At 32.6% G+C, this 12,547-nt stretch overlaps 1 protein-coding gene across 1 annotated transcript in view; it reads left to right on the plus strand.

Annotated features, from left to right (window-relative positions):
* The window catches only part of LOC112098089 (pentatricopeptide repeat-containing protein At1g31920), a 25,008-nt gene extending 13,000 nt beyond the window's left edge, over positions 1 to 12,008 (plus strand). Inside the window, 6 exon segments of the mRNA XM_024183700.1 lie at positions 5,377 to 5,672; positions 5,675 to 5,724; positions 5,726 to 5,810; positions 5,813 to 5,986; positions 5,989 to 6,396; positions 11,851 to 12,008. Coding sequence (XP_024039468.1) covers positions 5,377 to 5,672; positions 5,675 to 5,724; positions 5,726 to 5,810; positions 5,813 to 5,986; positions 5,989 to 6,396; positions 11,851 to 12,008 — 1,171 coding nt within the window.
* Positions 12,009 to 12,547: the final 539 nt, after the last annotated feature.

Raw genomic sequence — 12,547 nt, forward strand, 5'->3', positions numbered from 1 at the left:
AGTTAGTAGATTTATCACTAATCAGATTAATAGGAAACATTGACAGCTTGAATTTAAGATTTTCTTAATTCAATTTGGAATGCTATGAAACTTGCAAAACATAATAGACATGTCAATGCACCACAAATAAAATTTCAAGTCATTTGGACAACTCTACATTTGCTTCTCACATGATAAAACTATAGAAGTTAAAATTGCATATGAAACTGTAAAAGTAGCATCAGGTGTTTGAATATTTATTAAATTTAAAATACTAAATATATCATAATGATACTATTCCGATATCATTAGGCTGGTGTTTGATAGGATCAAAGATTAATGAATAGTTCAGTCAAAAGAAGTTACTGCAGAGGCAGCAGAGTTTGAAAAATCATTAAAAATAAATTACAAGTTCAATCAAAATAAAATTTTCTAGATTCGAAGTATGCAAATAGAAGTGTAGTTTATCCGAATTTCAGCTTATTCTAACGCTGTTAGACTATTCGTTTGCAATATCAAACATGGTACATATGTAATTTCTAATAAAATTGGACAACAACCAACCATATTGAGAAATCCATTCAAAATAAAATATAAACCCAATTCATTCCAAAATTTCCAAAATTAAAATGTTCTCATTTAAACTTAGTTTAATCAAACTTTCAAATCAATTGAAAGTCATTTAGTCAAGTTCGGAAACAACCAAGTTCACAACAACAGTCTATCAATCCTCAAATTTTCAGCATAATTTCGTAAACTATTAATTAATCTTTCACCCCAAAATCAAGTGTCCAGCAACTCGAATATCATCAATCCCTATGTTTAAAGTAAAATTAGACATAAAAGCAAACAATAACCTTACTTTTCACAATAACCAGCTAACTAATGAGCTTTGAAAGATTGATATGGCGGTTTCACAATAAGTTTTGGGTTGTTAGCTAGAAAGAGGGAGAGAGAGAGAGAGAGAGTGATGGGCTTATAGGTCATGAGGGAGAACTGAGAATTTTACTTAAGAAAATTTTAGGTTTTGGGTTTTCATACACACCATTAAACGAAATATATAATACATACTAAACCCATGATTGTTGATTGCCATTATTCTTTTAATTAACAAATTGCATTCAACCTAAATCCATAATCACCGATTGTAATCATTCTTTCACTTAATAAACTGAATTCCACCTATAATAAAGCTGCGTTTTATTTATTTTATTAAACAATAAATTAGATTATAAGCAACAAAAACCCTGGATGGCTAGATTTCCAAACAAGTGCAAGCTCTCATTTGCACTCAATAAACATCAATCAATTAGCAGATAAATACTTAAACAATGAGAATAGAGAATGAGACAAAGAGTGACCACAACACTGATTCGGACTTTCAAACCTTAGCTTTGCCCAAATTCTTCACAGCACTTTCTGGGTTCTTTTCAGGGATATTTTAGCTTAAGGACGGCGGCTTTCAAGGTGTTGACGGAGGTGGCTTTCAAGGTAGATCATTGTTAGAGAGAGAAAGAGAGCGAGAGAGAGGGAAGGAGAGAGAAGGAAGAAAGCTTCGGCGGCCGTGAGATAGATTTTTTACTTAACAAAAATTTTTAGGTTTTAGGTTTCACACAGACCATACATGAAAAATTTTTAGGTTTTAGGTTTTAAGTTTTAATATTTATTAATTTATTAATTTATAAGTTCAAAAATGCAATTTGTGGTCGAGTGGTATAACGGTTAAAATAAAAAAGGTTATGGCTTAGGGGTCTTCGGTTCGATTATTACTAGATACAAAATTGAAATTTTATTTTTTTAACTACTAATACTTTAGTATCACGAATCTGTGATATTTAATTTACTGACACCACAGTATTAGCAATTTGTGATACTTATCTGTTAAACATGGAAAATGCCCTAAATACATGTAATTATTGATACTTTGTAATAAAGTGTCAGAAGACAAGTGTCACAAAAGACCATTTTTCTAGTAGTGTTAGTAAGTTTCTTTGAATTTTTAATATGTTCTATGTATCTATCCTGTCTCACGGACACGTTATAGAAACAATAGGTGTGTTTACTTTTAAGCTCATGAAAGTGATAGAAGTCAATTAGAAGACTTTATAACTCTTAGAGTCCAATTAGACTTACAACAATCATACCAAACTCTATCTAAAAGAAGCTTCTAGATTGTTCTTTATGTTATACCAATCCAGCCCATCATGAATGCCAATTCCAACATAAATGATTGCATTTAACCTTAGCAACTTGGAGCTAACTTTAGGAATATTGTCCTAAGATTTAGAAAAAATTGCACGAAGTAAATAATGGAGGACTGACTATAGAGATATTTTGGAATATATTGCTTAGTGTCTAAACAACCTAAATCTGCGTAGAGTATGCAACATCAAGGTTCTAGAGAAATCAATTATTTGGAAGATACCTAATGGTGGAATCTACATGTTATGCAAATTTTATTGTACTCGCAAGCGTACAAATCTATTATAGAGTAGATTTTATGGTGACGAGTGTCGATCCCACGAGGAGGTAGATTTAATTATGAATAGGGTTAATTTTCTAGGTGTAAACATGAGTTGGTTGGAAGTGAATTTTTTTTATTTTTTATCTTAAGATTTTAAATAAAAATGCGGCAATAAATTAAAGATGAAATCAATGCAAATGAAATATTTTAGTCTTTGGATTCACACTCAACATTCACCATGGGCTTAATATTTCCTTTTTAGTTCCGATTAATTCATAGGGGGTATTTCCACTGCTTATAATCCTCACTCTAATAAATATAATATCAAGTGCTTAGTGTGCCAGAGGTAATGATCTTCCACTAAGTGTAGTATCAAGAACATGATGTGCCATATGATAATAATCCTTCTGTCAACAATGAGGCAAGACCATCCACTAAATAGCTTAAAAGGAAAATATTCACCGTCCACCCGTTTTTTCTAACTTTTTTAAAAATACACAATTCCTTTTTTTTTTGCTGGAATCCACCTAAAGTTATATTTTGTTTCACTTTTCTACTTCCATTTGGAATCCATTAAGAAAACTAATGGAAACTTTAAAAAATGACCATTTTACCCACCCAAAACGAAAATTACAATTTCACCCTAAAAATTGTCAAAAATAATCAGATTAAATCTAATTATTTCCCCATCGGTCAATAAAGAAATTAATTCCACAACCATCAAATATAACATTTTTTTTTTAAATATGTCTGTAATTAGAATGCTAAATTATAACAGTAGTATTAAAAATAGCCCAATCTCACAAATCATCAATTGGATTTAAGAGAAGTAGAGTTTTATTATTCATTGAGTTATAATCTCTAGTAGTTAAGATTTTTTTGTACTTCATTAACGTATCAATAATGATATTCATCATTAAATCTGATTATTTTTAGCATTTTTTAGGGTGAAATTGTGATTTTTGTTTTGAGGGTAAAATGGTCATTTTCTTAAGTTTCCGTTAGTTTTCTTAGCGGATTCCAAACGGAAGTGGAAAAGTGAAACAAAATGTAACTTTAGGTGGATTCCAGCAAAAAAAAAAAAAAGGAATTGTGTATTTTTGAAAAAGTTGGAAAAAACGGGTGGACGGTAGATATTTTCCCTAGCTTAAATATACTCTCTGTCAACACTAAGTCAAGACAACTTTCAAAATACTAGAGGATAATTTTCTCTCTCATTAATATGGTGCTAAGTGCTCATTGCGCTAGACAGTAACGATCTTTCATTAAGACGATATACCGTGCAAAATCTAGACAAGATACACTGTCTGCCGATAATGAGTCAAGACAACCACATAAATTAGAGAGCAAAAGAAAATAAACTTACTAAACTAACCCCGTGGATCATGTTGAGGCTTTAGTTTCAACCTAAGCATGAAACTAAACTAGTCACTCATAATTGAGCTAGGGAAAAATGATAATTTTATTAAAATACATAGAAAATAAAAAAAATAGAGAGAGAATTAAAGAAAATGGAGCTCAAAAATGGATTTAAGGGTCTCAAATTGGGGGAGAGCCTTTTATTTATAGATACAATGGGTAAATCATTGCGCCATCGAATGAAAATAATTCGGACACTCAGGATTATGCCACGTGGAAAGCTGTGATTGGTTGGAACATATCATCAATTAACACCACATCGGCATTTCTGTCCAATAAGATATTGCCACATCATCGGTCAACGCCACATCAGTATTTTGGTCCGATAGCATCCTAACACATCATCAGTCTACGCCACATTATCAGTCCACGCTGCATAATCAGTCAATGCCACATCATTGGTCCAATAGGATACTGTCATGTCATCAGTCAGTGCCACGTCATTGGTCAATGGAACATCATCGTACCATATATGTGAAACAGTGTCGTACTTATGAATAATATGTATATGTGAACAGTACCATATATGTTAACAGTTCCAAATATCATTGTATGCTCCTCCTAAGGTTTTCAACTGTTTTGAGTTAAAAAACGCCATCTGTTTTGTTGTCCGACTTCTCGTTAGTTGTGAAATAGCTAAAATATCCCTTAAAATACATAAGATGCTTAAATTATAATAAAACACACATACTAAAAGCTTAGAGAATTTAAACACACAAAAGTAGAAATGTTAGTGAGATTTGAAGCACAAAATGATAATTTTACCTTTTATAAATATGCATTCTCTAGTACTCAACATTATAGCTATAGCACTCTATCATAAATAATTTTTTCATTAGGCCAGTATTATTTGCCCTTGGAAATAATCATATGTTTTAATCTAATTTTTGTCAAAGTAGTAGTGTTAAAGGCCAAATGAATGTTAAATTTATTGTTTTAAATTTACTACCTTCACTGCATCGTATGAGAGAGAGAGGAAAATTGAGAAGAAGAAATTGGCAAAGTGATAAAAACTTCATCTAAAACATATCAGAAAAGTTAGATTAAAAAATATTAAATTTACTACCTTCACTGCATCGTATGAGAGAGAAAAGTCAATACTATAAAAAATATTAAAATTTTTATTTATTTTAACTTTGTCCCTAATCTTTTATTTAAAAATAATAACTAAAAAATCTGGATGCACATATTCAAATTTGTCAAAATCAGGATCTGGATTTTGCAATCACAAATTGCTACCTCACTTTAAAACTCTTGTTTTAAGCATGGTTTTGGGAGCTAACATTGCAAGTTATAACTAGTCCTATATCTCAAATGAAGAATCTTGCAAGTTATCCTATCTTTTCTGATAACATGATCTGACGTACTTTTTTCTGGCTGAAATTCTTTCTCAAATCTCATGGATGATATTCAATTCTTTCTCAAAGTCAGATACTTCTCATGCTCCATCAGTTATTCTTCCCATTTCACTTAAACTTGCAGTTTATTAACAAATCTTGATTGATTAATAATAGTGTGGATAGCAATAACATTACTAAGACATCAATCCTTTATCCGTCAATTCTCTTGACACAACTTAAAGAACCACCAAAAGGCCTTGAGCTCAATTTGAGGTTGAAGGAACAAGAATGTTTATCAATCTTGAAGAGATGCAAGAACCTGAAAGAATTTAAGAAAGTTCATGCCCACATCGTGAAATAGGGTTTCTTTTAAAACTCTTTTGGCGTAAGCAATCTTGTGGCAACTTGTGCTCTCTCACATTAGGCCAACATGGATTATGCCTACTCAATTTTTCAACAAATCGATGAACCAAAGTTTTTGATTTCAATGCCTTGATTAGAGGATTTCTTAAGGATGTAAAGTTTTAAAGAAGCTTTGTTTCTTTATAATAAGATGTTTAAGAGAAGAGTAGAACCTCATAATTTTATATTTCTAGCTCTTTTCAAGGCAATGCTATGTTAAAAGTATTGAAAACGGGAATGCAAATTTATGGGCATGCATTTAAGCTAGGATTTGAATGTGTTTTGTCTGTACAAAACTCTTTAATCAATATGTATGGCAAGTGTGAGAAGATAGTGTTTGCTTTTGCTATTTTCAAGTAAATGGATCAAAAGAGTATTGCTTTTAGAGTGCTCTCATTACAGCCCATGCAAGCAATGTGTTGTAGTGTAAGTGTTTGATGCTTTTTAAGGAAATGAATAGTGAGAAATTTTGGAGGCTTGAAGAAAGCATTTTAGTTAGTGTGCTATCTGCTGGCACTCATTTTGGTGCTCTTGATTTGGGAAAGTGCACTCATGGCTCCTTGATAAGTGCACTCAATGTCATAGTACAAACTTCCTTGATAGATATGTATGTAAAATGTGGCTTTTTAAAGAAGGGACTTTGTTTGTTTTGAACGGTGGCTAAGAAGAATTAGCTGACTTATAGTGTCATGATTTCAGGGCTGGCTATGCATGGACAACATAATGAAGCTCTTAGTATTTTCTCATAAATACTCCAGGAAGGATTAGAACCAGATGATGTTGTTTATATTGGTGTAGTTTAAAAACACCGAGGACAAAACTGTTCAGAAACTGAAACTATTTGGGCAATAAAAGAGTTTTGGTAAATTGACAAACCTTATTGGTGTTTTGCAAGAGACACATCAAACAACTCATAGCTTACACTTTTTTTACCTTTCTTATTCTTTACGTTTCACTTAGTACTTACAACAAAGAGCTTAGGGGTATTTATATTAACCTAGAACTAATGCAAGCAATACAAATATTAAATTACAAAAATTTAACAACCACATTTTACAAATATTTCCAAATATTTAAGAATTATCTAGGCTTAAATATTTTTACTACCATTAGATATTCTTAGATTAGAAATATCTTTCATTCTCTACACAATTCCTAAATCTTCCATGGATTGGACTTTGAACTTGGGCCAGGACAAATATAATTGGATTGAATCAAGAAATTGGTGTTGGACTTTTAACACTCTTCCTCAAAAACCAACTTTCGTCCTTCGATCCAATAAATCCACAACTTGGTCATTCGTCTTGACATACCGCATTTCAACTTCATCTTGCAAGACCTTTTCCCTAACAAAGTAATAGGGCAACTCCATATGCTTAGTTTTTGTATGGAAAACTAGATTTTTCCTCAAGCTAATCATTGATGATTATCACAATATAATGGTACTACATAATCTACTAGTTGGTGTAGATCCTTCATCAACTACATCAATTAAGTACTTTCTTAAGATGCCATTGTTGCTGCTCTATACTCCACTTTTGTGGTTGATAGTGACACAATTGGTTGTCTCTTATTACACCAAGAAACTACTCCAGATTCAATTTTGTAAACATAACCTGTAATTAACCTTCTTGTATCATGATCTTTGGCATAGTCAGCATCACAATAATCACTCAGCTTGCAAGTTTCACCTTTCTTATACAATAGGTCGTAGTCGATTGTACTTTTTACATATCTTAAAATTCGTCGAACCACTTCCAAGCGAGGCTTCTTCAGAATTCTATATGTACTGACTCATTACACCTACTGCATATAAAATGTATAGTTACATTAGTTTTAAGTAGATTAAACTACCTACCAGCTGTCAATACATCATTTCATCTTGGAAATATTTACCTTTTCGTGCGCACAATTTTGCATTGACATCCATTAGAGTTGAGATTGGCTTGCATTCCAACATTCCAAACTTTTTGAGCCAGTCTTTGGCATATTTTTGTTGGCAAAGAAATATCATATCTTTTATTCGATCAACCTCTAGACTAAGGAAAATGCTTAAGCTGACCGAGCAATTTTATCTACAAATAAATTGATAAGTTCTCTCTTATTAAATTATTCTCTTCTTCATCATCACTAGTAAGAATTTAATCATCTACATACACTAGTATAATTGCTAGCTTTTCTTCACTAGTTTTGATAATAAGCTAGAATCTACATGTGCTATTAAATAACCACTTTGAGTTAGGAATTTAGCAATCTTGTTATGTTGTGCCATTGATGTTTACTTTAAACCGTAAAGTGCCTTTTTCAACTTACATACATATTCTAGATGAGCTTAATTCTCAAATCCTCTCAATTGGATCATGTAGATCTCACGATCCAAATCTTCATGTAGAAAGGCATTTCTACATGTGCCACTAAAGTGCCTTTTTCAACTTACACTAGTATAATTGCTTACTTTCATTCACTAGCTTTGACAACAAGCTAGAATCTACATATGTCACTAAATAACTACTCTGAGTTAGGAATTTAGCAATCTTCCCATTGCCCTTAGTGCTTGCTTTAAACCGTAAAATGCCTTTTTCAACTCATATATATACTTCGGGTGAGCTTAATTCTCAAATCCTCTCAGTTGGTTCATATATATCTCTCGATCTAGTTCTCTATGTAGAAAGACATTTCCATCTGCCATAATTTCTAGCTCTGTACATGTGCCACTAAAGTGCCTTTTTCAACTTACACTAGCATAATTGCTAACTTTCATTCACTAGCTTTGACAACAAGCTAGAATCTATATACGCCACTAAATAACTACTCTGAATTAGAAATTTAGCAATTTTCTTACTGCCCTTAGTGCTTGCTTTAAACCGTAAAATGCCTTTTTCAACTTATATATATACTTCGGGTGAGCTTAATTCTCAAATCCTCTCAGTTGGTTCATATATATCTCTCGATCTAGTTCTCTTTGTAGAAAGACATTTCCATCTACCATAATTTCTATTCCTTGCTGGCTGCGAGTGTAAGTAAGACTCTTACTGTTTACCACCAGCTAAACGTTTCATCATATCCAACCAAGCCTTGTACATTTCAACTGAACCATCTGGGCACTTCTTAGTCTTGTACACCCATTTGCGAGGTATTGGTTTTTTATCATTTGGTTTAAGAACGAAATCTTGAGTCTAATTTTGCTTTAGTGTGGTGATTTTTTCCTCCATCGCTTACATCCAATGAGAATTGTCTGTTACTTCTTCAAATATCTCTTTTTTTTTCCTTCTTCTTCAACACTATATTAGTGTACCTGAGATTTGGCTTTCTTACTTTTTTGGGTCTTCTAAGTTGAGATTCAATAGTCCTTGATTCTAGTTCACTTGGTTATTCATATTCAGTAGAGCTTTGGTGAACAATTGCCTTCCAAGGCATTTGCGCCTTGTCATGCTCAATATCATCATCCCTTAGATCATTATAATATTCTAATTCTTCTTGACTAGGGTGAATTTCAATAATTCGTTCCTTCATTTGATCTTCAATTTCTTTTGAATCTAGTAACTCTTTTTCTTTTGAAGACCACTACGAAGACATTTCATCAAATATCATATTTCGTATTGTATAGCATCGTCTACTGGTAGGATCACAACACCTCTATCCTTTCTTCTAGCCGTCATACCTAATAAATACAACAAATTGCCTTTTTGGTTGAGGAATTTTGTTGATCATATGAGCTGCCGTCTTCATAGCTTCAGCCCAAAATCTCCCTGGTACATTATTTGTATGTACCATACTCTGAAAGATTTTTAATAAATGTTGGTTCTCTTGTTTTGCTATGCCATTTTGTTGTGGTGTATTGGCACAAGTGTACTGATAATGCATCTTGTAGTCTCGAAGATATTGGGAGAACTCATGTGATGTATACTCTTCTTTGTTATCTATTCATAGACAATAAATCTTCATTTATACTTTTCCTTCATCTATATCTTTGAATTATTTAAACTTTGAAAAAGTGTCATATTTTTATTCTATATAAAAGACCTAGACATAGTTAGAGAAATCATCTATGAATATGACCATGTATTGCATGTTGCTAATAGAAGGTTGCTTGACAGGCCCAAACACCTTAGAGTGTACCAGCTCTGATAGTTCTTTTGCTCTAAACTCCGACTCCGACTCCTCATGTAGGAGTTGGCAAACCTTGCTCCACTCTACACAGACCGTTTTATTCACACGTCAAGTTGAGGTAGACTTTGAGCATTGACTTATTTATTACCACCTTCAACTTATGATAGCTAACATGTCCCAATTGAGCATTCTATAAATCTAATGTCTCGTTCTTTCAAGTTTTGTCTACATAAACAGATTCTACTGACAATACATACATTGACTTTAACTTTCGGCCTTCTATAACAGGTGTCCCCGAGATCTTTAAGTCTTGATAGACCTTTAACATCTTGAGGACTGAAAAATACATAGTTACATGATGATGTTAATTGTGATACTAAGTGTAGGTTTTTCTTTATATTTAGGACATAATACACATTTTGAAGTGACGGTTTGTGTGGACCATAACTGTAGTGTCAACATGAGCTATTGGTAGTCGCGAGTTATTTGTTGTTACTACCGCACGACCTTCTTTGTACTTATCACATTTTGTAGCTTTTCTCCATCACCTGTCATGTGATTTAAACATCCTGAGTCAATGATCCAATCACTCTTGTAGTTAATCCAAAAAGGTATTCTGACTGTAAATGCTAGCGCTTATTCCTCGACAGTGACCGATGCATTAACTTCCCATTGATAATCATTATCTTTTTTTTTTCATTGGAAGTAGCAGCATTACTCTCCTCAGACTTTTTCTTAGTCCAACAATCTTTTGCTATATGGCCATTTTTTCCATAGTTGTATCAATCCCTTTGAACTTCTTCTTTGGCTAATATTGGCTACCATTACTACGATTCTTTTGTGCTTCCCCTGTTTATGAGCTACTTTCTTGTTGGTTACCTCTTGACTTGTCCACATCTCCTTTAGATCCTCCACCACTTTGTTGTCTAAATCGGTTTCTCTTCTTATCAGTAAAGAATGCTTCATTGTTGTTCTTTACTAAGGCCACACTCATCTGTTTGTCAATCACTTCTTGATCGACAAGCAAGTTTTCAAGTTCCTCAATGGTTCGTTAGATTAGACAACCTTAGACAGTTGTAATAGAGCTCCTAAATTCGGGTCTCAAACTATAGACAATAATTCTATTAATTCTAGATTCAGAAATTACAACAATAGGATCTAACTCAGAAATTTCGTGGTATAGGGACTTTAGCTTGTTAAATTACTCGTCTATTGCCATGTTTCTTTTGTGAAATTGACAGTAGCTCATTCTCAAGAAGTTGTAGCCATGTGTTATTCTTCTTTGAAAAAATCGTTGCAAAAGTAACATCACTTCTTCAATTGCACTCTTGCAGTGAACATGGCCTTCCCAACTTTAATACTCCACTTCTTGAAAGTGGCTTCCTCAATTAGTGGTTTCACATCGTTACCACAAAAAATGTTCTAGAGGCCCTGGCCTTGTAAGTAGGACTTCATCAATGTTGCCAATGTATTGTAATTTTTATTGTTGAGCTTCTTAGGTTTTCCAACTATTTAAAGGTCGCCCTTCATGTTTGCAAGACTTTGACAATGCCAAGCAAGCTAGATCTTCACTAGTGAACTTGCAGAGTTTTAAACTCCTCGCGATCCAACAAAGCTCCACCTTGACTGTTATGAACTTCCATAAAACACTACTACAGTAGTCCCTGACCAACCATGCTCTGATACCGATTGTTGAAAAAATTGAGGAGGACTAAACTACATAAAAGCCAAAACTATTTAAGCAATAGAAGAATTTTTCAAAACTGAAAGACTTTATTGATATTTTACAAAAGACACTGCACAACTTACGGCTCTACACTTCTTATTTTTCTTTTATTATTCACATTTCACTTTATGCCTACAATAAAAAGTAGGGGTATTTACAGTAACCTAGAACTAATACAAACCACACAAATATTAAATTAAAAAAATTTGATAACTACATTTTGTAAATATCTCTAAATATTTAAGAAATATCTAGACTTTGATATTTTTGGCTCTATTAGGTATTTTTAAATTAGAAATATCTCTTATTCTCTACACAATTTTTGAATCTTCCATGAATTGGGCTTTGAACTTGGGTTTAGACAAATGTAATTGGATTGGATCATGAAATTTGTGTTGGACTTTTTACAGGTGTTTTAAGCACTTGTAGTCATGTCAATAAAGGTTTGTTGTGCTTTGATATGATGAAACTAGAGCAATAGATAGTACCAACAATTCAGCATTATGGTTGTGTAGTCGACCTCATAGGATTGAAATTATATAAATTTTTAGTGTTATCAAGATTGTAATTGAAAAATAATAATTTTATTTTTATTAAATATATACTTTCTAATGTTAGTCAGTGATTGAAGTTGGTAATGAGTGAGAGGTAAAAGAAAAGGCTGTAATTTTAATTTTCATTTGAGAGAATAAATAAAATACTCTAATTCTTGTTTGAGAAAGAAGATATGAGACAACAATTTTTACTGCAAAAAGAAAAGAGGCTAATGATCACAAAAAATTGTGAAAAGGCTGAGTTTGGTGTGAGTGAGGTAAATAGGGATGGCAACTTAACCCGGACCTATCAGAACCTAGATGAACCCAGAAAATTTGGGCCTGGTTTAATATATACCACAGTGTAATAAAATTTGGTATCTGGATTTGATTTGGTTGACCCAGATACATCCGGATCTAAATGCAGGTTTGGGTGAACCCGCATATATGGAACTTAGACCCGAATATCTTATTTTAAAATTATTTTTTAATTATTTTTAATATAAATAGAAACATAAAAAAAAAAACACAAGTGTCCTAATTTCACCCTCACTGTCTCACATATTCGCAATTG

This window comes from Citrus clementina, unplaced genomic scaffold, assembly GCF_000493195.1.
Source record: "Citrus clementina cultivar Clemenules unplaced genomic scaffold, Citrus_clementina_v1.0 scaffold_5, whole genome shotgun sequence".
Classification (NCBI taxonomy): domain Eukaryota; kingdom Viridiplantae; phylum Streptophyta; class Magnoliopsida; order Sapindales; family Rutaceae; genus Citrus; species Citrus x clementina.